General features: G+C 60.1%; 5 protein-coding genes across 5 annotated transcripts; 2 read left to right on the top strand and 3 right to left on the bottom strand.

Annotated features, from left to right (window-relative positions):
- ENH_00017800 (hypothetical protein, conserved) lies at positions 1-4,008 on the bottom strand (the record flags this gene model as incomplete). The annotated part of the gene is made up of 1 exon (XM_013579277.1): positions 1-4,008. A coding segment is annotated over one exon (4,008 nt), but the record flags the coding sequence as incomplete, so codon positions are not given.
- A 1,734-nt stretch (positions 4,009-5,742) lies between these two features.
- On the bottom strand, positions 5,743-7,945 carry ENH_00017790 (hypothetical protein, conserved; the record flags this gene model as incomplete). The annotated part of the gene is made up of 2 exons (XM_013579276.1): positions 5,743-6,555; positions 6,671-7,945. 2 exons carry the CDS (start codon positions 7,943-7,945, stop codon positions 5,743-5,745), a joined length of 2,088 nt encoding a protein of 695 aa, XP_013434730.1.
- A 900-nt stretch (positions 7,946-8,845) lies between these two features.
- Positions 8,846-15,099, top strand: ENH_00017780 (hypothetical protein, conserved; the record flags this gene model as incomplete). The annotated part of the gene is made up of 13 exons (XM_013579275.1): positions 8,846-9,541; positions 9,642-9,806; positions 10,034-10,112; positions 10,316-11,344; positions 11,461-11,543; positions 11,682-11,748; positions 11,975-12,219; positions 12,473-12,595; positions 12,813-13,479; positions 13,648-13,733; positions 13,865-13,990; positions 14,178-14,235; positions 14,423-15,099. The coding sequence occupies 13 exons, from the start codon at positions 8,846-8,848 to the stop codon at positions 15,097-15,099; spliced, it is 4,101 nt and encodes a 1,366-aa protein (XP_013434729.1).
- A 537-nt stretch (positions 15,100-15,636) lies between these two features.
- ENH_00017770 (hypothetical protein, conserved) lies at positions 15,637-17,228 on the bottom strand (the record flags this gene model as incomplete). Its single annotated transcript, XM_013579274.1, has 2 exons — positions 15,637-16,508; positions 16,694-17,228. The coding sequence occupies 2 exons, from the start codon at positions 17,226-17,228 to the stop codon at positions 15,637-15,639; spliced, it is 1,407 nt and encodes a 468-aa protein (XP_013434728.1).
- A 2,124-nt stretch (positions 17,229-19,352) lies between these two features.
- On the top strand, positions 19,353-20,608 carry ENH_00017760 (beta-1,4-mannosyltransferase, putative; the record flags this gene model as incomplete). Its single annotated transcript, XM_013579273.1, has 2 exons — positions 19,353-19,910; positions 20,030-20,608. The coding sequence occupies 2 exons, from the start codon at positions 19,353-19,355 to the stop codon at positions 20,606-20,608; spliced, it is 1,137 nt and encodes a 378-aa protein (XP_013434727.1).
- Positions 20,609-21,146: the final 538 nt, after the last annotated feature.

Here is a 21,146-nt window from a genome sequence, read left to right as displayed (position 1 = left end):
TGCTGCTTCTCCTTGGTTGTTGTCGCTGCTGCTGCTGCTGCTGTTGCTATCTGTGTCTTGCTGCTGCAGCAAACTGCGGGCCTTCGCTAGAGCCTGCGGGTTGATTTGCACCTGTCGCCCAGATGCAAAGGAAAAACCCGCAGCAGCAGAAGCTGCTGCTGCTGCTGCTGCTGCTGCTGCTGCTGCTTCTCCTTGGTTGTTGTCGCTGCTGCTGCTGCTGCTGTTGCTATCTGTGTCTTGCTGCTGCAGCAAACTGCGGGCCTTTGCTAGAGCCTGCGGGCTGATTTGCACCGGTCGCCCAGATGCAAAGGAAAAACCCGCAGCAGCAGAAGCTGCTGCTGCTGCTGCTGCTGCTGTTGCTGCTGCTGCTTCTCCTTGGTTGTTGTCGCTGCTGCTGCTGCTGTTGCTATCTGTGTCTTGCTGCTGCAGCAAACTGCGGGCCTTTGCTAGAGCCTGCGAGCTGATTTGCACCTGTCGGCCAGATGCAAAGGAAAAACCCGCAGCAGCAGGAGCTGCTGCTGCTGCTGCTGCTGCTTCTCCCTGGTTGTTGTTGCCGCTGCTGCAGCTATTGCTGCTGCTGCTGCTATCTGCGTCTGTGTCTTGCTGCTGCAGCAAACTGCGGGCCCTTGCTAGAGCCTGCGGGCTGATTTGCACCTGTCGTCCAGATGCAAAGGAAAAACCTACGGCAGCACGAGCTGCTGCTGCTGCTGCTGCTGCTTCCGCTTGGTTGCTGCTGCTGCTGCTGCTGTTGCTATTGTTGCTGCTGCTATCTGTGTCTTGCTGCTGCAGCAAACTTCGGGCCCTTGCTAGAGCCTGCGGGCTGATTTGCGCCTGTCGCCCGGATGCAAAGGAAAAACCCACAGCAGCTGTTGCTGCTGCTGCTGGACCCTGGTTGCTGCTGCCGCTATTGCTGCTGCTGCTGCTGTCTGTGTCTTGCTGCTGCAGCAAGTTGCGGGCTCTTGTTAAAGCCTGCGGGCTGATTTGCACCTGTCTTCCAGATGCAAACGAAAACCCCACACCAGGAGCTGCAGCTGCAGCTGTTGCTGCTGAGGCCATGTTGCTGCAGTGCGTGCCGTACGCAGTCGTGCTGCTGCTGCTGTTGCTGCTGCTGCTGCTGCTGTTGCTGCTGCTGCTGCTGCTGCTGTCTTTACTAAGTTGTAGCGGGGGGAGGCAACTGGTAAGCGCCTGGGGGTTTGAATCCGCTGCTGCTCCTGAAGCCAAGGGGAACCCTTTGAAAGGCCGCGATGCTCCTGCAGCTGCTGCTGCTGTTGCTGCTGCTGCTGTTGCTGCTGCTGCTGTTTCTGCTGCAGCTGCTGCCTCTGTTTCCTGCTGCACCTGCAAGAGGCTGTGGGTCTTGTGCAGCCCCTTATAACTGGCTGCCCCTGAAGTAAGAGCTCCACCTGCTGCTGCTGCAACTCCTGCCACTACAGGCCCGCTGCTGCTGCTGTTGCTGCTGCTGCTGCTGCTGCTGCTGCTGCTGTATTCTTGACGCACTCCAGCACTCACAGAGACCAGCGGAGTAAAAGCGCCTCCAGATTGCACTGCTGTAGATGCTGCTGCTGCTGCTGCTGCTGCTGCTGCGCCTGCTGCTGCTGTACCTGATGCTGCTGCTGCTGCTGCGTGCATTTGTCCCGGCATCAGCTGCAGCGGATGCACCGGCTGCTGCAGCAGCTGCTGCTGCTGCATGAAGGCCGACGGGTTTGCTGTTGCTGCTGCTAAGGGCTGCAACAGCTCCGGCGCTGCTGCGTCGTCCAGCCACAGCAGCAGCTCTTCCTGCTGCAGCTGCTCTGCTGCTGCAGACTCTGCGCAGCTGTCGTAAGCAGCAGCAGCAGCAGCAGCAGCAGCACACGGCTCACCAGCAGCACAGTCAATGTCTATGTCTTCGAAGCTCCATTCTGGCGAGCCATCGCTTGCTGCTGCTGCTGCTGCTGCACTTGCTGCTGTTGCTGCAGGCGCTTCTGCGGCGTAATTTATTGTTGTTGCTGCTGCCGTTGCTGCTGGCGAGGAGAGTCGCCGACGCTTGGGCAGCAGCTGCAGCGGCTGCTGCTGCTGCTGCTGCTGCTGCGGCTCCCAGTGGAACTGATGCCGCTGCTGCTGCTGCTGCAGCTGCTGCTGCTGCTGCTGAAGCGTCAGGTGCTGCTGCTGCAGCTGCTGCTGCCCCGTGTCCTCTGCGCCGTAAAGAATGTCGCATGCAGCAAGCAGCTCGTCCTGCTGAGAAGGAGAAGGGAGCAGTGGCTGCTGCTGCTGCCGCTGCTGTTGCTGCTGCTGCTGTTGCTGCTGCTGCTGCTGTTGCTGCTGCTGCTGTTGCTGCTGCTGCTGTTGGTGGTGGCGCTGTTGCTGCCGCTGCTGCTGCTGCTGCAGGTGCTGCTGCTGCTGCTGGTGCTGCTGCTGTTGGTAGAGATGCTGCTGCTTTTGCTGCTGCTGCTGCTGCCGATTCGGCTGAGGAGCCGCGTGGACCAAGTGATTTAAGTGCTGCTGCTGCTTCAGCTGCTGTTGCTGCTGCTGAACCTGGAAGTGCTGGTGCTGCTGAGGTTGCTGCAGCTGCTGTCGGTTTTGCTGCTGCTGCTGCTGCTGCTCCTTCTGCTGCTCGTTCCGCTGCAGCAGAGAGCCCTCCGGCAGCAGCTGGCGCTGCTGCTCTCTGCGGGCGGATAAGTATGGACTGGCAGCGTGCTGCTGCTGCTGCTGCTGCTGCTGTTGCTGCTGCTGCTGCTGCGGGGATGGCCGAGTTCCTGAGCGGCTAAGGGACATTTGGGCAGGAGCAGCCCGGTGCTGTTGCTGCTGCTGTTGCTGCTGCTGTCGCTGCTGCTGCTGCAGGGATTGCTGCGACATAGTTCTTTGCTGCGGCGGTGTGTATAATGCCTGCTGCCGTTGCTGTTGCTGCTGCTGCTGCTGCTGCTGCTGCTGCTTCTGGGGCCCTCCAGGCCTTGGGGGTGTCCTGCAGGGCTGTGGGCTGCTGTTGCTGCTGCTGCTGCTGCTGCACGCAGCAGCAGCAGCGGCAGCAGCAGCAGCGGCAACACTTGCAGTGTGCAGCTGCAGAGCATTCTGTGAGCCGTCAAATCCGAGCTGCTGCGCCTGCTGCTGTGGTAGCTGCTGCAGTGGTTGCTGCTGCTGCTGCTGCTGCTGCTGCTGCTGCTGCTGCTGCTGCTGCTGCTGCTGCTGCAGGCGGTGTATTGGCTGAGTCTTCACTGGGGTGATGGAGGCTGAAGAAGCCTCAGAGTCCCACGGCTGTGCCCAGCTGCTGCTGCCTTCTGCAGCAGCAGCAGCAGCAGCAACAGCAGCAGCAGCAACGCAGACGCCCCCCTTCCAGCAGCCAGCAAACGCGTCTCCCCATGTGCTGCCTTCTGCACATTCTGCTGCTGCTGCTGCTGCTGCTGCTGCTTCTGCTTCAGAGCCTGCAGCTGCAGCAGCAGCACAGCCGCCGGCTCCTGCTGCGGGGTAATCAGCAGCAGCAGCAGCAGCAGCAGCAGCAGCAGCATCGCCGCTCTCAGGAGCCGTAGCCGGTTCTGCCGCCGCTGCAGCGCCTGCTGCTGTGCTTGCTGCTGCTGCTGCTGCTGTTGCTGCTGCTGCTGCTCTTCCTGGCTGCGTTTGCTGCAGCTCGAAGACCTTAATGAGGCCTTCTTCTGCTTCTATAAGGCCGTCAATGGCTTCAAAGAAGGAGTCATTTTCCACAGAGAGCCCAGCAGCAGCAGCAGCAGCAGCTGCTGCTGCTGCTGCTGCTGCACCTGCTGCCGTCAACTGGGTCTCTGCATCGGGGTCTACAGAGTCCCAAGCCAGGATGTCGTCGGTTAAACTGCTGCTGCTGCTGCTGCTGCTGCTGCTGCTGCTGCTGTTGCTGCTGCTGATGCCGTCAGTGGCGCTGCGAGCTGTGCCTAGTGCAGCGGCGCTCTTGCTGCTGCTGCTGCTGCTGCTGCTGCATGGTGGGGGCAGCAAGGGCTGGGTTTCTGCTGCTGCTTCTTCGTCTGAGGAGGACTCGACTGCCCAGGCCAGGCGCAGAGCCCGCTCGCTCATCTGCTGCTGCTGCTGCTGCTGCTCCTAGCAGCAGTAGCAGCAGCGACAGCAGCAGGGGCTGCTGCAGCAGCCGCCAGCGCTGCAGCAGCAGCTGCAGCAGCAGCAGCCACAGGCTGTCTTGGGGCCCCCAGCGCAGCAAAGCCGCGAAGGGGGCCCCCAGGGCTGGGGGGCCCCCAGCTCTTGAACCCGTGGGGGCCCCTAAGGGTACTTGGGGGGCCCCTAGGGGGAGTCTGGGGGCCCCTGGAGTTAGACTGGGGCCCCACAGGGAGAAATGCTGCGGCTGTTGAGCAGCAGCAGCAGCGCAGCAGCTCCAGGTGTACCTACACTGCAAACATGTGGCGAAAGAGCTGATAATTGAGATAAATAATTAATTCAAAACTTCTTTTTATTTGCTGCTGGGGGCCCCCAGCAGCCCAGAGGGTGGTGATGGGGGGCCCCCCGGGGGGTGCTGCCCCCCATTGGGGGGCCCCCAGTGCTGCTGGGGGCCCCTGCAGCACAAATTAATGCGTCAATGGCAAATAATATAATACTTTTGAAAACTTAATAAATAAATTTGAATTTTTGGAAGCAAATTCGGCAAAAAGAGAGGCAAAGGCGCAGCAAGCGCAGCAGCCAGCTGCTGCGCAGCGCAGCCGCCTCGAGGTGTACAGACACTCGGGCAGCAGCAGCAGCAGCAGCAGCGCTGCCTTCTGCTGCTGCTGCAGCATTTCTTTCATTTCTTTTCTTCAAATGAACTTTTGCTGCTCCGAAGCAGCGCAGCAGCTCGCCGCCCCGGGCACGGGAGCGCAGCCAGCTGCTGCTGCCTGCAGCAGCAGCAGCAGCAGCAGACCAGTGGACCTATCTAGCCGCTCACTGCTCACGCAGTTTGCTGGGGAGCTAGCGAGCTGCCCAGCTAGCTCCTCAGACTAGCTAGCTTGCTGATTGGCTAGTCCCTTAGTTAGCCAGCTAGCTAGCTGGCTAGCTAGCTAGCTGGCTAGCTAGCTAGCTGGCTAGCTAGCTAGCTGGCTAGCTAGCTAGCTGGCTAGCTAGCTGGCCACTCAGCTAGCTGTATGGCCGCGTCGTGAGCTAGCAAGCAAGCCACCCAGCTAGCCAACTAATGCCCGCCCAGCCAGCTACTCAGTTACTTGGCTAGCCAGCTAGCTAGCTAGCTAGCTAGCTAGCTAGCTAGCTAGCTGCCCACTTAGCTAGTTGCCTAGCTAGCTACCTTGCTAGCTAGATGGCTATTTGGCTAGCAATCCAGCTAGCCAAACAGCTAGCTGGGCTGTTGGCCAGCTAGCCAAGTAGCTAGCGGGACTTCCTCAGCAAACTCGCCAAAAATTGCAGACGTGGACCCCAGCTAGCCAGCTAGCTAGCTGCAGCTGCAGCAGCTAACTTGAGCTGCAGCTAGCCAGCTAGCTAGCTGCAGCTGCAGCAGCTAGCTTGGGCTGCAGCTAGCCAGCTAGCTAGCTGCAGCTGCAGCTGCTAGTTAGGGCTGCAGCAGCTAGCTGTGGGCTGCAGCAGAGACGTTGGGGTGTATCGACAGCTCAAAGGACGCGCCTAAAAGAAAACCCCATTTGCTCGTTTGCTGCTGCTGCTGCTGCTGCTGCTGCTGCTGCTGCTGAAGCCACTTTCATTCAAATTGGTTAGGTCCTGTCTCTCTGCTGCAGCAGCAGCTGAAGCACCTGCTGCAGCAGCAGCTTGCTGCTGCAGCGGCGGCTCCTAGCGCTGCATCTGCTGCTGCTACTAGAGCTGCTGCTACTGATGCATTTGCTGCTGCTGCTGCTGCTGCTGCTGCTGCTGCAGCGGCAGCAAATCGTTAACCTCCAAGATATCACGAAAGAACTCATCCGGCAGCGCCTCCCCATCTGCGCCCATCAAATGCGTGCTGCGCACAATCTTGCTGCTGCTGCTGCTGCTGCTGCTGCTGCTGCTGCTGCTGCTGCTGCTGCTGCTGCTGCTGCTATTGTTGCTGCTGCTATTGCTGCTGCTGCTGCGTGGCAGCATCCGCCGAATGAGCTGCTGCATAAGAGACTTTGAAAAACACAAAAAATGGAATTGCTTGAAAGTCGTGCTGCTGCTGCTGCTGCTGCAGCTCGCACCGGCTGGCGCATCAGCAGCAGCAGCAGCCGCATCAGCAGCAGCAGCAGCTGCTGCTGCTGCTGCTGCTTGCCGCTGCTTCTCTATGCTGCGTATGCACCTGAAGAAGCTCACAGGAGGCTTTGCTGCTTCCGCAACAAAAACTGCCGGCTGCACCTCCCACATAATCTTGCTGCTGCTGCTGCTGCTGCTGCTGCTGCTGCCCTTTTGCTGCTGCTGCTGCTGCTGCTGCTGCTGGTTCTTGGCGATGCAGGTTTGCTCTGCGAGCAGCTGCAGCGCGAGCAAGAAGTGGCGGGGCTGCTGCAGCAGCAGCTTGCTGCCGCATGCAGCTTTAATTTGCTGCTGCAGCACCGGCTGCAGCGGGGAAAGAAAAGCCCCGTGCTGCCTCTGGTGTCTGTACACTGGCTGCTTCTGCGGCAGCAGCAGCAGCTGCTGCATCTCCTGCTCCTGCTGCAGCAAAAAGGAAGTGTGCTGCAGCAAACAGCCGCGCGCAATGGACTGCGCGTTGCCTGCGATCTTCAGACACAACGCCTCGCTTGCTGCGCTGCTGCTGCTGCTGCTGCAGCAGCACGAAATCGTCTTCTACCAGTCCAAATAAGTTGTTGAAAGGAGAAGCGGAAAGACGATGCGCAAAGGCAGCAGCACGCAACGATGTTCGTGAGGGCTTCGCTGCTGCTGCTGCTGCTGCTGCTGCTGCTGCTGCTGCTGCTGCTGCTGGGGATTGCTCAGCTGCAGCAGCGGCAGCACTGGCTGCTGCTTGCTCTCTTGGGGCAGAAGAAGCGGCTGCCTCACTAGCAGCAGCAGCACTCTCAGTGGAGGCCGCCGCAGCAGCGGGAGCAGCAGCAGCAGCAGCAGCAGCAGCAGCAGCAGCAGCAGGGATTCCAGCGTAGAACTTGAAGGCGAGCTGCATGAGGCTTCTGGGAAAAGGAGCAGCAGCAGCAAAAGAAAGAGGCAGCAGCAAAGCAGAACATGCTGCTGTTTCTTCCCGAAGCAGCACAGTGCCTCCTCCGCTGAAGCGCCGGATCAACGGGTGCACTGCAGCAGCAGCAGCAGCTGCTGCTGCTGCTGCACCTGCTGCTGCTGCTGCTGCTGTAGCTGCAGGAGAGTCAGAGGCAGGAGCAGCAGACGCTGCCAGAGGAGCTGCTGCTGCTGCTGCTGCTTCATCCCCGGAGGACACTGATGCGGCTCCTGCTGCAACTTGCTCCTGTTGCTGCTGCTCCCGTTGCTGCTGTTGCTGCTGTTGCTGCTGTTGCTGCTGCAGCTGCCGCTGCTGCTCTGTGTACTGCCGCAGGGAATCCAGCACAGCACTCGCTGCGTGCTGCTGAGGCTTTCCGCTGATGCCGAAGATGAAGCAGCTCCCAAACCTTGTCTTGCTGCTGCTGCTGCTGCTGCTGCTGTTCGTGGTGCTGCTGCTGTTGTTGCTGCTGCTGCTGCTGTTCGTGGTGCTGCTGCTGTTGCTGCTGCTGCTGCTGCTGTTACTGCGTCTGCTGCCGCTCTTCCCTGCACGACCAGAAGTGCGTGAAGGGTCAATCAGAAAGGGGGGGTGGTGCAGCAGCAGCACAGCGAGAGGCTGCTGCTGCTGCTGCTGCTGCTGATGCTGCTGCTGCTGCTGCTGCGACAGCAGCCTGAAGAAGGATTCATCTATGACGCACAGCTCGTACGGGTGCAGACCGAAAGTGTGAAGCACCAAAAACGTACCACGCTGCTGCTGCTGTTGCTGCTGCTGTTGCTGCTGCTGTTGCTGCTGCTGCTGCTGCTGCTGCTGCTGCTGCTGCTGCTGCTTGTGCAGCTCAGGGATCGGCCTCAGCAGGCCGCGGCAGCTGAAGAGCTCCCCCAAAGAAGAAACCCGCCTTAACAGCATGCTGCTGCAGCGTGTAACCCTAAACCCTCGAAGCTAAACCCTAAACCCTAAACCCTCGAAGGCAAAGCCTAAACCCTCGAAGCTAAACCCTAAACCCTCGAAGCTAAACCCTAAACCCCTAGCCTTCCGCAGCGGGCCAGCAGAGCCTCCTGCTGCTGGGAAGTGAGTCTTTGCTGCTGAGGGTTTAGAGTTTATGTTCAAGGGTTTTTAAAATAGGCAATAAAGTGGCCAGAGGGTACTTCAATAATTGGCTCGAGCTTCGATGCTGCTGCTGCTGCTGCTGCTGCTGTTTCTGCTGCTGCTGCTGCTGCTGCCTTTGCTGCCAGTGCACCTCCCAAAGGCCCTATTGGCCTATTAAAGCAGCAGCGCAGCACATCTGCCTGAGAGCAGCAGAAGGAAGCACTGGGGGCTTCCGGGGCTTTTGCGGTGGCAGCAGCAGCAGCAGCAGCAGCAGCGGCTGCTGCTGCTGCCTGCATGCAGCAGCACCGAACCCCAAAAGAAGGACTGCTGCTAAACACCCTCTTTTGTAAATTCCCTCAGACGCTGCAGCAGAGAACCCCACTGAGACGACGGCTGCGCAGGAGGGAGTGCTGCTGCTGCTGCTGCTGCGATCCCAGCGTGCAGCTGCAGCAGCAGCAGCAGCAGCAGCAGCAGCAAGAGCAGCAGCGGCTCGCGAAGTGGCTGCGTTGGCACTTTAGCTGCAGCTGCCCAATTGCCAGGGCACCTGCAGGCCCGGGCAGCAGCGCAGCAGCAATCGCTGCAGCAGCGGGGCAGCAGCAGCAGCATCTCTGCAGCAACGAAGACAAGCTGCAACAGCAGCAGCGGCAGCAGCAGCGGCAGCAGCAGCAGGCATCTACCACCGTAGGCGGCAGCAGCTGCAGCAGCGGCTGCAGCAGCACTATGGAAACCGATACTGCCTCAACACCTCCCGACCCCGCAACAGCAGAAGGAGCAGCAACGGCTGCTGCTGCTGCTGCTGCTGCTGCTGCTGCTGCTGCACAGACAAGCCACTTGGCAGCTCCGGGGGCGCCTCCAGCGCCTCAGGCAGAGCTTGCTGCAGCAGCAGCAGGTGCAGCACTGGCAGCAGCAGCTACAGCAGCTGACCAGGCGTCAGGCGCTGCAGCAGCAGATGCTGCTGTAGCTGCGGCAGCAAGCGCTGCAGCAGCAGCAGCAGCAGATGCCCGCGTAAAATGGGAGGCTCAAGCGCCAGCTGCTGGGAAGGCGGCAGCAGCAGCTGCTGCTGCTCCTAGGGATGTTGCTGCAGCAGCAGCTGCAGCAACGGCGGGAGCCGAGGCAGCAAAGACACCCCCCAGCAGCATTAGCACCAGCAGCAGCAGCAACACCAAGAGCAGCAGCAGCAGCAGCAGCCACAAAGCTGACTCTGCGCCCACCAAACGGAAGCCGGCGGACCGCAGCAGCAGCAGCAGCAGCAGCAGCAGCAGCAGCAAAGTGAAGCGACAGAAGAGCTCATCCACAGCGCCTGATGCTGGGTCTGAGAGCAGCAGCAGCAGCGGCAGCCGCAGCAGCAGCGACGATGATAGCAGCAGCAGCAGCAGCAGCAGCAGCAGCGGCAGCGAGACGGCCTCGGAGGATGAGGTGCGTCTAAACCCTAGGCCAAATGTACCCGCAAGCGCGCGTGGGGGTTTAGGGTTTAGGGTTTAGGGTTTCTGATTAGGGTTTTGCTGTGCTGCTGCAGCAAGAGATGGCGCTGCTGCAGCAGAAGGAGCAGCAGCAGCTGCTGCCGCTGGTGCAGCAGGTGCTGCAGCAGCTCCGCAGCATGTTTGAAGATCAGCTGCAGCAAGCAGCAACTTTGAGGAAGAAGCAAATCGAGCTGACGGGTATTTGCCCCATTACAAACCAGGTGCGCAAACCCTAAACCCTAAACCCTAAACCCTAAACCCTAAACCCTAGAGGCAGGCCTGCTGGCCTCAACGCTGTACCTGAGAGGCGCTTCGGGTTCAGGGCTTAGGGTTTAGGGTTTAGCGTTTAGGGTTTAGCGTTTACGGTTTAGGGTCTAGGGTCTACGGTTTAGCGTTTAGGGTTTAGGGTTTAGGGTTTAGGGTTTAGGGTTTAGGGTTTGTGCTGCAGGGGACCCCCAACTCGCTGCTGCTGCGGCCGCCACCGCCCCACATCCCATACAGCAAACTTCTGAAGTGTCACAAGTTCTGTAAGTCCCAGCAAACCCTAAACCCTAAACCCTAAACCCTAAACCCTAAACCCTAAACCCTAATTGTCAGATCCGCAGCGCCTCTCTGCAGTTTTTGCTGCGAAAGCAAGAGGACCTAAACCACGAGAACGCCTGCCGCGTAGCGTTTAGGGTTTAGGGTTTAGGGTTTAGGGTTTAGGGTTTAGGGTTTTGAGGTGCTGCAGTTCGCCGGCAGCGGAACCAGGTGCTGCTGCAGCGCGTGACAGCAACAGCAGCAGAAGAGCTGCTGCTGCCGGTCTTCACCGAAGAGACTGTTGCTGCTGCTCTCAAGACAATAGAAGCTGACGACGCAGCAGCAGCAGCAGAAACGGCAGCAGCAGCAGCAGCAGCAGCAGCAGATGCTGCCAAGCTGCAGCAGCAGCCCTTGCCCACTCGACACAAGCTGCTGCACCTTAGCGGCCACCGCTGCTGCAAGCGCTGCTGCATGCGCTGCACGCTGCAGCGCAGCAGCAGCAGCAGCAGCAGCAGCAGCAGCAGCAATGATGATGATAGACCACCGGGAATGGTTTGCTGCTGCTGCTACTCCTTTACGCCGGTCCCTGGGGAGCCCGACGTCCTGAGCAGCAGCAGCAATAGCAGCAGCAGCAGCAGCAGCAGCAGCAGCACGAGCAGCAGCAGCAGCAACAGCAGCAGGAGATGGCAGCAGAGCAACGACCATAGCTTCGGGAAGGTCATAGCAGCCCCGCATTACACGAGTGGAGACGATGGCAGTGGCAGCAGCAGCAGCAGCAGTAGCAGCAGCAGCAGCAGCAGCAGAAGCAGCAGCAGCAGCAGCAGCAGCGGGAGGGCAGGCAGCAGTAGCAGCAGCAGGCCTCTGGGAAAACCCCCGTCTCGGCCGCTCCAGCAGCAGCGGCTGCTGCGACCCTCCAACAGCGTTGTGAGCAGCAGCAGCAAACCTCCTGCTGCTGCTGCTGCTGCTGCTGCTGCTGCTGCTGCTGGGGGATTCTTTGGGGGGGACAAGAGGCCGAAGCCATGGGCGCCGCGGGGGCCGCTGCCGCTGCAGCAGCAGCAGCAGCAGCAGCAGCGGCCGGCGCTGCAGCAGCAGAGGCCGCCGTCTCTCCCAGGAGCAGCAGCTGCCAGCAGCAGCAGCAGCAGCAGCAGCAGCATCAGCAGCAGCAGCAGCAAAGCGCAGCCTGGGCCTTCCTTGCCCGGGCTTGCCAATAGAAGCAGCAGACCGCCCCTCAAAACACCCCGTAAGAGTTTAAACCTCAGCCCCCGAAGTTCGCAAGGTCTCAGGATAAGGGTTTAGGGTTTAGGGTTTAGGGTTTAGGGTTTAGGGTTTAGGGTTTAGGGTTTAGTGTTTGTGCAGCTGGGAGGTTCCAGCAAATGCTGGCAGCAGTCTTCAACTCGGAACCGACAACGTCCCTGGAAACCCTCAGCCTGGAAACAGAAGTAAACCCTAAACCCTAAACCTCAAACCCTAAACCCTAAACCCTAGGTCTCTGGCGTGCGTTCATGAGGTTCCCTGGTTGCGGAGTTAGAGGTCTGGGGTTTAGGGTTTAGGGTTTAGGGTTTAGGGTTTTGCTGCAGGCTCAAGCGAAGGAGCTGGCGTCGCTGCTGCTGCAAGCCCCTGAGGCGTTTCAGCTGCACTGCATCAGTCCGTAAACCCTAAACCCTAAACCTTAAACCCTAAACCCTAAACCCTAAACGCTTCCTTTAAGAGTTTGTGATTTGAGTGATGGGCAGCAGCTGCTGCGGAAGTGGGGCTTGCCGTGCAAGGTTTGAGGGTTTAGGGTTTAGGGTCAAGGGTTTAGGGTCTAGGGTTAAGGGTTTAGGGTTTAGTGTTGAGGGTTAAGGGTTTAGGGTTTAGGGTTTGTGATCAGGCTTGCTGCAGCGGGCAACACCTGCTGCAGCAAAAGCTTTTGTCAGCAGCGGCGGCTTTGGAGTTCTTGCAAAATGGCTGGCAGCTTTGGGAGCATCTCGCAGTCTTTCTGCTGCTGCTGCTGCTGCTGCTGCTGAGAGCAGCGGCAGCAGCGCAGCAGCAGCGCAGCGCAGCACAAGACTGCGGCAGCTGCTGCTGCTGCTCAAGACCTTCTCTGCCCCCACGGACGAGACTGGGGCTTCCCAGGTACTTGGACCCTGCTGCTGCTGCTCCTGCTGCTGCTGCTGCTGCTGCTGCTGCTGCTGCTGCTGCTGCTGCTGCTGTTGTAGCAGCAGCAGCGGCCGGTGCTGCTGCAGTTCCTGCTGCCGCAGCAGGAGCAGCAGCAGCTGGAACGGCTGCAGCATCTGCAGTGCTGCAGCAGCCCTGCCGCGCCGGACATTAGTGCTCGAGGGTTTAGGGTTTAGGGTTTAGGGTTTAGGGTTTGGGGCATTGTGTGCAGCTGGTGTCGCTTGTTGCTGCTGTTGCTGCTGGGCGAGAAAAAGCCCCCGTGTGGTTCGGCGGCGCTTCAGCCTTTATAAGAAACTTAGCAGCGCAGGTTTTGAAGTTGTGGCACAAGGACAAGGTGAGGGTTTAGGGTTTAGGGTTTAGGGTTTAGGGTTTAGGGTTTGGGGTTTAGGGTTTGAGGCTAAGGCTGGAGGGCTGAGGGTTTAGGGTTTAGCGGCGGCTCTTGGGCTTCTTCGATCGCGGCTGTCCAGCGCTGGTTGCGGCGGCGCTTGCTCATTGCTGCTGCTGCTGCTGCTGCTGCTGCTGCTGCTGCTGTTGCTGCTAACTTGCTGCAGGCACTGCAACAGCAGAGCACAGAGGGAGCTGCTGCTGCTGCTTCAGGGTCAACAGCTCAGACGAAGCCAGCAGCAGCAGCAGCAACAGCAACAGCAGCAGCAGACTCCTTGTTGGATGGCTTGCTGTCAGCTAGTTCTGAGGCTGAGCAGCGGCGGCAGCGGCAGCAGCAGCAGCAGCAGCAGCAGCAAGACGAGAGCCGCGTCGAAGGCGCTGCAGCGCGTGGCGCAGCAGCAGCAAAGCCGGACACAGCAGCAGCTGCTGCCGCTGCTGCTGGGGGGACGTCCCGCTCCGGCTCAGAGCCCGCAGCGGCGGCCAGCAGCAGCAGCAGCAGCAGCAGCAGCAGCAGCAGCAGCAGCAGCAACTGCTGCAGCAGCGAAGAGGCCCAAGCACTGCACAGCAGCCTAGACTCGCTGCTGCAGCTGGGCAAAGCCATAGAGATGACACGGGAGCAGCAAGTGGCGCAGCTGGCTGGGGACTATTCCCCAACAGCAGACGCAGAGCCTGCTGAGGCCCCAGCAGCAGCAGCAGCAGCAGCAGCTGCTGCTGCTGCTGCTGCTGCTGCTGCTGCTGCTGCTGGGAAGCCGCTGCAGGCTGCTGCGCCCGCTGCAGCAGCTACGGTCGAACACGAATCCGACACCCACCAGCAGGGCCTACGGCCAACCAAGAGTGAGGGGCTAAACCCTAAACCCTAAACCCTAAACCCTAAACCCTAAGCCCTGAAGTTGAAGGCTTTAGCCAGCCTGCGGCCTCGGGCGGAAGGACCTGCGGCGCAGCTGCTCAAACCCTAGGCTAGGGTTTAGGGTTTAGGGTTTAGGGTTTAGGGTTTGCGTGCAGCGACGAAGCGGGTGCGCTTTGTTGATGACGCTGAGCTCGTTGTTGGTGTGCTGCTGGACCCGCTAGACCCTCCCAGCAGCATCAAAGTAAACCCTAAACCCTAAACCCTAAACCCTAAACCCTAAGCCCTTTTTGCGGCATGCGAGGCCGGCTGCGGGGAGCCCCTGTAAACCCTAAACCCTAAACCCCGGAGCCGCAAGGGTTTGTGTTGTTGCAGGGGGCCCCGCGCTGCGGCATAGAGGGCCTGCGAGCAGCAGCAGCAGCAGCAGCAACAGCAGCAGCAGCAGGTAGCACTGACAGTTTTGCTGCTCGCCGCAAGCGCCACGAGGCCAACGAGACCCCCGTACGCAAACCCTAAACCCTAAACCCTAAACCCTAAGCCAGAGTGTAAAGTGTAAACCCTAAACCCTCAGCGCTAGGCCGCAGTACTAATTGCAAGCCCTAAGCCCTAAACCCTAAATCGCAGCCGCCAGCGCAAACCCTAAACCCTAAACCCTAAACCCTAAACCCTTGACTGCTGTTGTGCACAGAGGGCCCGCGCGCTGTGCTGGGAGCCACAGCCCGCAATGCCTTTCACTGCCCCAACCCGTAAGCCCAAAACTGCTGCTGCTGCTGCTGCTGCTGCTGCTGCTGCTGCTGCTGCCGCTGCTGCTGCAGCTGCAACTGCAGCACAGATGAAACCCATGTAGGTTCAAATCGCAGTAGGTTGGTAAGTTTAATTAACAAGAGTTGCTGCTGTTTTGCTGTTGCTGCTGTTTTGCTGCTGCTGCTGCAGGCATTGTGTCTTCGTTGCTGAAACTGGAGCGTGTGCTGCGGCTCCCAGCAGCAGCAGCAGCAGCAGCAGCAGCAGCAGCAGCAGCAGTGCCTGAGGCAGTGCCTGCCCCCAAAGCAGATTTTGCTGCAGTGCCTCCCTTCAGCGCTGCAGGCAGCCGCATCATTTACCCCTTAGCAGACGCACATGCTGCTGCTGCTGGGCCTGCTGCTGCTGCTGCTGCTGCTGCTGCTGCTGCTGCTGCTGACCCCCTTCAGGAGGGGATGGAAGAGTCCCCTGCCCAGGCAGAGGCGACTGGCTGCAGCACTGCAGCAGCAGCAGCAGACGCGGCGGCGCAAGCTTACTGCAGCCAGCAGCAGCAGATGCTGCACCCCCGGCTGCAGGAGCAGCAGCAGCAGCTGCTGCAGCAGCAAATGCTGCACCCCATGCTGCTGCAGCAGCCTCCCCCCCTCTTGCTGCATGGCTTTGTTCCCCCGCCTCTTCCGGGGCTGCTGCTGCCGCCGGGGGTGCCGCTGCAGCAGCAGCAGCACATGCAGCTGCAGCAGCACATGCAGCTGCAGCAGCACCTGCAGCTGCAGCACCCGCGGGGCCCGCAGGAGTACCGCAGCAAGCAGCAGCACATGCAGCAGCAGCAGCACCGGGCGCCGGAGCAGCAAAATCCAGATGCGCCCTGGCGCTGATTGGCACTGCAGCAGCAGCAGCAGCAGCTGCTGCTGCTGCTGCTGCAGGTGGCGACACCTGGAGCCACTCCCCCACTTCTGCGCCGCAAGTGCGGCTGGCTAGCTAGCCAAGTCTGGCTAGCTAGCCAAGTCTGGCTAGCTAGCCACAGCTACTGGCTAGCTAGCCAGAGTCACTAGCTAGCCAGCGGCAGCTAGCTAGCCAGGGCTACTAGCTAGCTAGCTAGCTAGCCAGCTAGCTGGCGGTAGCTAGCTAGCCACGGTTACCCGCTAGCTAGCGGCTGCAGGCTAGCCACAGTTACTGGCTAGCTAGCTGTAGCTAGCTAGCTAGCTAGCTAGCTAGCTGTAGCTAGCTAGCTAGCCAGCTGGCCAGCTAGCCACGACTACCGAGCTAGCTGCTCTAGTTCGCTAGCCGCAGCCCCGTGGCTAGCTAGTTGACTGTATGGTTTTAATCCCGCTCGAGCCTTTGAAACGGACAGTGATTTGCTGCTGCTGCTGCTGCTGCTGCTGCTGCAGTAGCGGCAGCAGCAGCAGCAGCGTTCACGAGCTTAGCAGCGTAAGAGCTTGTAGCAGTACTTGCCGCAGCACGCCGAGGACAGTGTGCTGCTGCTGCTGCTGCGGCTGCTGCTGCCTCAGGTGCTGCAGCAACTGAGGCAGCAGGCGCAGCAGCAGGCGCAGCAGCAGCAGCAGCAACGGCCGCAGCAGCTGCCGCCTTGCTTCTGCTGCTGCTGCAGCCGCTGTTGCTGCAAGAACACAACCCTCCCTTGTGAGCTGCTGCAGTTCTTGCTGCAGCAGCTGCTGCAGCTGCGCTGCTGCGGCTGACAGTGCCTCTTCGAAGCACGGGCACTTCATGATTTGCTGCTGCTGCTGCCCTGCTGCTGCAGCAGCACGTGCGTTGTCCTGCAGCAGCTGCAACGCCTGCTGCTGAGCAGCAGCAGCAGCAGCTGCTGCTGCTGCTGCTCCAGGAACAAGGTGCTCCGTCTTCTCGGCGAAAAGATTCAGAGCCTGCTGCTGCAGCTGCTGCAGCAGCAGCCGGAACTGCGGCAGCAGCACCCCTGCAGCAGCCTGCAGCAGACGCGACTGCTGTAGCTGTCGCTCCTGCTGCAGCAGCAGCAGCAGCTGCTGCTGCTGCTGCTGCTGCTTCCTTTGCTGCCACACGATTTCCCCCGCTGCTGCTCTGTTCAAACTGGACGCCTGCAGCAGCAGCTGCTCTGCTTGCAGCCTAAAGGTCTGCGCTGCAGAAGCAGCAGCAGCAGCGAACAAACTATCCCCGTCATCAGCTGGAAACTGCCAGTCAACAGCACTGCTGCTGCTGCTGCTGCCCCGCCTCTGCTGCTGCTTCCTCTGTTGCTGCTGCTGCTGCTGCTGGACTAACAAGTCAGACAGCAAACACACAAGCGCGAGCAGCTCCGCTGCAGCACAGCAGCAGCAGCAGCAGCAGCAGCAGCAGCAAAAGAAAGTAAGTGGACGCTGGGGCTGTACACTGATTGCAGCTGCAGCAGCAACGCAACAAGAGCAGCAGCAGCAACGCAACAAGAGCAGCAGCAGCAACGCAACAGGAGCAGCAGCAGCAGCAGCTGCTGCAGTAAGGACGTACACAGCGGAGGCTGTCTGTACACTCGAGCTGCTTCGATGTGGGGAGAGCGCAGCAGCAGCAGAGGGCCCCCAGCAGCGAGAGAACGCAGCAAATGGGGCAGCAGCAGCAGCTGCTGCTGCTGCTGCTGCTTCTTGCGCTCTGCTGCAACACTCACAGCAGCGGCCAGTGCAGCCGTGGCAGCAGCAGCAGCAGCAGCAGCACCCAGGAAGGCCTTAACACGGCTGTCAGCAGCTCTTGCTGCTGCTGCTGCATCTGCTGCTCTGAGTGCTGCAGCGCTCTTTGCGGGCCTCCACCCCTGCTGCTGCTGCTGCTGCTGCTGCTGCTGCTGCTGCTCTCTCGTCTTCAACGGACGGAATGTCAGGCGAATTTGCAGCGGAAAACCTGCCGGCAGCTTCTGCCTTGCTGCTGCTGCTGTTGCTGCTGCTGCTGTTTGTGGCTGCAGCACCGAGCACGACACCCACTTATGCTGAGTGAACAGCAGCAGCAGCAGCAGCAACAGCAGCAGCCTTGGCTGCTGCTGTTGCGACTTGTTCATTGTTCAATGCGCCTTCATTGCTGTTACAGTCAGAATCCTGCCGTTGTTGCTGCTGTTGTTGCTGCTGCTGCTGCTGCTCCATGTCTGCCTGCAGACAAGTTCTGCTGCTGCAGCTTCTGCAGCTGCTGCAGCGCAGGCAGTGGATAGCACAGGAAGGGGATCTGTACAAGACTCCTTCTTGCAGTGTTGCTGCTGCTGCTGCTGCTGCTGCTATTGTAGAGGTAACTCTGCAGCACGAACAGCAAGCGCTGCAGCTGCAACTGCAGCACGAGCAGCAGCAAGACACGCGGCAGCAGCAGGACACCTCAGGGGATGGCGGGGCATTTCAGGGATTACATAAACAATTAACTACTCGAAAGCAGCAATTTCCAGAGCCGGCATGCAGACAAGTGCTGCGGAGAGCTGCTGCTGCTGCTGCTGCTGCTGCTGCTGCTGCTACAGCAGTGGCTGCTGCTGTAACACCAGAGGCAGTAGTTGCTGCTGCGGTCCTCTCGGCGCACAAGGCGACAACCTTAGCAGCAAAACTCTTTTTTTGTTTAGTACTTGAGAAACAGCGCTGCTGTTGCTGCTGCTGCTGCTGCTGCAGCGCGGCGCTTTCTTGATGCCGCTGACGACGACGCCAGCAGCAGCAGCAGCAGCAGCAAGACCGCAGCGGGAGCAAGCAGCAGCTAGCGCTCTTCAGGCTTCACCGAAATGTTTCCGGGAGAAAACATAATATCCTATTTGCAGTGTCGCCTTCACTCATGGCTCTGCTGCAGCAGCAGCAGCAGCAGCAGCAGCACAAGCAGCAGCAGCGCCGATTCCCAGAAGATCCAGCGAATGTCTTACGACGGCCCGCGACTGCAGCAAGCTGCTGCTGTGCTGCTGCTGGCTCTGTGTTTGCCCGTCGGGGCTCCGCTGCTGCTGGTCTCGCTTCTGCCGCTGCTGCTGCTGCTGCTGCCTGTCTTGCTGCTGCTGCTTCTGTTGCTGCTGTTGCTGCTGCTTCTGCTGCTCCCCAACAAAGCCTTGGACTCGCGAATAGAGGGTGCCATACAAGCGTGGCGGAGACTCCAGGAGAAGCAGCAAGAGCAGCAGCCGCAGCAGCACCAGCAGCCAGAGCAGCAGCAGCAGCAGCAGCAGCAGCAGCAGCAGCAGCAACTGCAGCAGCTGCAGCACCAGCAGCAGCAGCCTGTTCATCTGGTGCTGCTGGTAGTAGGCGACTTTGGGCGAAGCCCTCGGATGTGTCAGCACGCCATCTCTGCGCTGCAGCAGCAGCATGAGCAAATGCAGCAGCAGCCGGAGCAACAACAGCAGCAGCAACAGCAGCAACAGCAACAGCAGCAGCAGCAGCAGGAGCAGCAGCAGCAGGAGCAGCAGCAGCAGGAGCAGCAGCAATGCGATCAGCAGGTATTTGGTCCCCCCATTGTGCATGTTTTGGCATTCAACGAGTCTCCTCTGCCCGAAGCTCTTGCTGCTGCAGCAGAGCAGCAGCAGCTGCTGCTGCACCCGCTGCAGCAGCCCTCGGTAGAGCGCAGCAGACAGCTGCTCTGCAGCAACAAGCTTGGCAGCTGCTGCTTCCTGCTGCTGAAGCTGCTGCAGCTGTCGCTGCTGCTGGTGGTGCAGTTGGTGCAGCTCTTTGCTTCAATCCGACGCGTCACGAACCAGCAGCAGCAGCAGCAGCAGCAGCAGCAGCAGCAGCAGCAGCGGGAGCGGGTGCTGCTGCTGCTGCAAAACCCCCCGGGGTTCCCTGCGCTGCTCATAGCAGCAGTTTGCTGCAGAGCTGCTGGCTATCCACTGGTGATTGACTGGCACAACTACACTTACTCTTTGCTGCTGCCGCAGCAGCAGCAGCAGCAGCAGCAGCAGCAGGTCTTGGAGCTCGAACTGCAGCCAAAGCAGCAGCAGCAGCAGAATCTGCAGCAGCAGCAGCCAGACGGAGGGCTGCTGCTGTGCAGCGGCCTCGTTGGCAGCTTTGCTGCAGCTTTGCCTGCCTATAGTGCAGCAGCAGCAACAGCAGCAGCAGCAATAGCAGCAGCATACTCAGAGGCCTGCAAAGCCTCTTTTGCTGCAGCACGAGATGCAGCAGCAGCAGCAGAATTTGCTCTCGGGCGAACAGCAGCAGCTTCTTTCTGCGTCTCCAGGAGGATGCTGCAGCAGCTGCAGCAGCAGCAAATTGCTGCTGAGCTTCTGTATGACCAGCCTTCGGAGCAGCTGCAGCTGCTGCCGCTGCTGCTGCGGCACCTCGTTGCTGCTACCTACTTTCCCGCAGCAGCAGCAGCTGCTGCTGCTGCTGCTGCTGCACCAGACGAGGCTGCTGCTCCAGCAGCAAAAGCAGCCGCAGAAGCAGCAGATGCTGCTCCGCTGACGCAGGTCTACGACGCAGATGCAGACACAGCAGCAGCAGCAGCAGCAGCAGCAGCAGCAGCAGCAAGTGGCTCTCTGCTTGCTCTGCTGCTGCAGGAATACCCACGGGAGATGCAGCAGCTGCTGCAGCAGCAGCCGAAGGGGCACCTGCAGCTTTCGCAGCAGCTGCTGCTGCCCACTTGCTGTGCCGCTCCGCCGCTGCAATCGTGGCTGCAGCAGCAGCAGCAGCAACAGCAGCAGCAGCAGCAGCAGCAGCAGCAGCAGCAGCAGCAGCACGAGGACACGAACCCACAAAAGGGCGCTGAGGTGTATAGGGAGCTCACAGCCACCACAGAATTGGTGCGAAAAGCCTCCAGCAGCAGCAGCAGCAGCAAGAGTAGTGGCAGCAGCAGCAGCAGCAGCAGCAGCAGAATTAGCAGCAGAGAGATGCAGTGTGTGTTGCTGCTGTGCGCCTGCAGATCCTTTACAGCTGCGGAGCTGGCAGCAGCCGCCGCTGCAGCAGCAACAGCAGCAGCCCTGGCAGCAGCAGCAGCAGCTGCTGCAGCAGCGAAGCGAGCACAGTCGTCAGCAGCAGCGCCGCGCAGCGCCTCAGCGACTGCAGCAGCGACCGCAGCAGCAGCAGCAGCAGCAACAGCAGCAGCAGCAGCAGCAACAGCAGCAGCGGCAGCAGCAACAGCAGCAGCAGCAGCAGTTGCTGCTGCTACCTGCAGGTCTTAGTCAGGAAGAAGCGGCCAGCTGTGCTGCTGACAAGCACCAGCTACACTGCAGATGAAGATTTGCTGCTGCTGCTGCAGGGGCTGCAGCTTTACGACGCAGCAGCAGCAGCAGCAGCAGCAGCAGCGGCAGCAGGAGAGGCATCAGCCGAGTGGCAGCAGCAGCAGCTTCCCGAGCTGCTGCTGCTCGTCACAGGGAGAGGCAGCAGCAAGCAGCAGTGGATTGCAGCAGCAAAAGAGGCCCGGCTGCAGCACACCAAAATCTGCTGCCTCTTTGCTTCTCCAGAAGACTACTGCAGGCAAACCCTAAACCCTAAACCCTAAACCCTAAACCCTCAAAACCCCAGCACAGAAGGCCCAGCAGCGTCTTGTACTGCGCTGCTTGTGCGGGTCAGCCCGCCCGCAAGACTAGTCCCAGGCCCAGGATTAGGGTTTAGGGTTTAGGGTTTAGGGTTTAGGGTTTAGGGTTTAGGGTTTGGCGCAGGGTTGTGGCTTCTGCTGACTTGGGACTTTGCTTCCACCGCAGCAGCAGCAGCAGCGACTTGCCCATGAAGCTGCAGGACATGCGGGGCGCGGGCCTTGCTGCTGCTGCTTTAGCTTTTCCCGCGCTGCAAGAAGTGACGCAAACCCTAAACCCTAAACCCTAAACCCTAAACCCTAGAGGCGCAGGCAGCAGAACGGCTCTCGAACTTCAGCGGCGCTGCCAGACTAGCCCTGGAGCTACAGGCGCTAAACCCTAAACCCTAAACCCTAAACCTCCCTCACAGCTTCAGCAAGTCTCGTGTTGTCAGTTTTATTCAGGGTCTATGGTTTAGGGTTTAGGGTTTAGGGTTTAGGGTTTTGGCCTGGGCTCTGCGCAGAT

The sequence above is a fragment of the Eimeria necatrix genome, genomic scaffold (assembly GCF_000499385.1).
Source record: "Eimeria necatrix Houghton genomic scaffold, Enh_scaff158, whole genome shotgun sequence".
Taxonomy (NCBI): Eukaryota; Apicomplexa; class Conoidasida; order Eucoccidiorida; family Eimeriidae; genus Eimeria; species Eimeria necatrix.
Note: the sequence above shows the minus strand (reverse complement) of the source record. Positions and strands in the feature narration are given on the sequence as shown.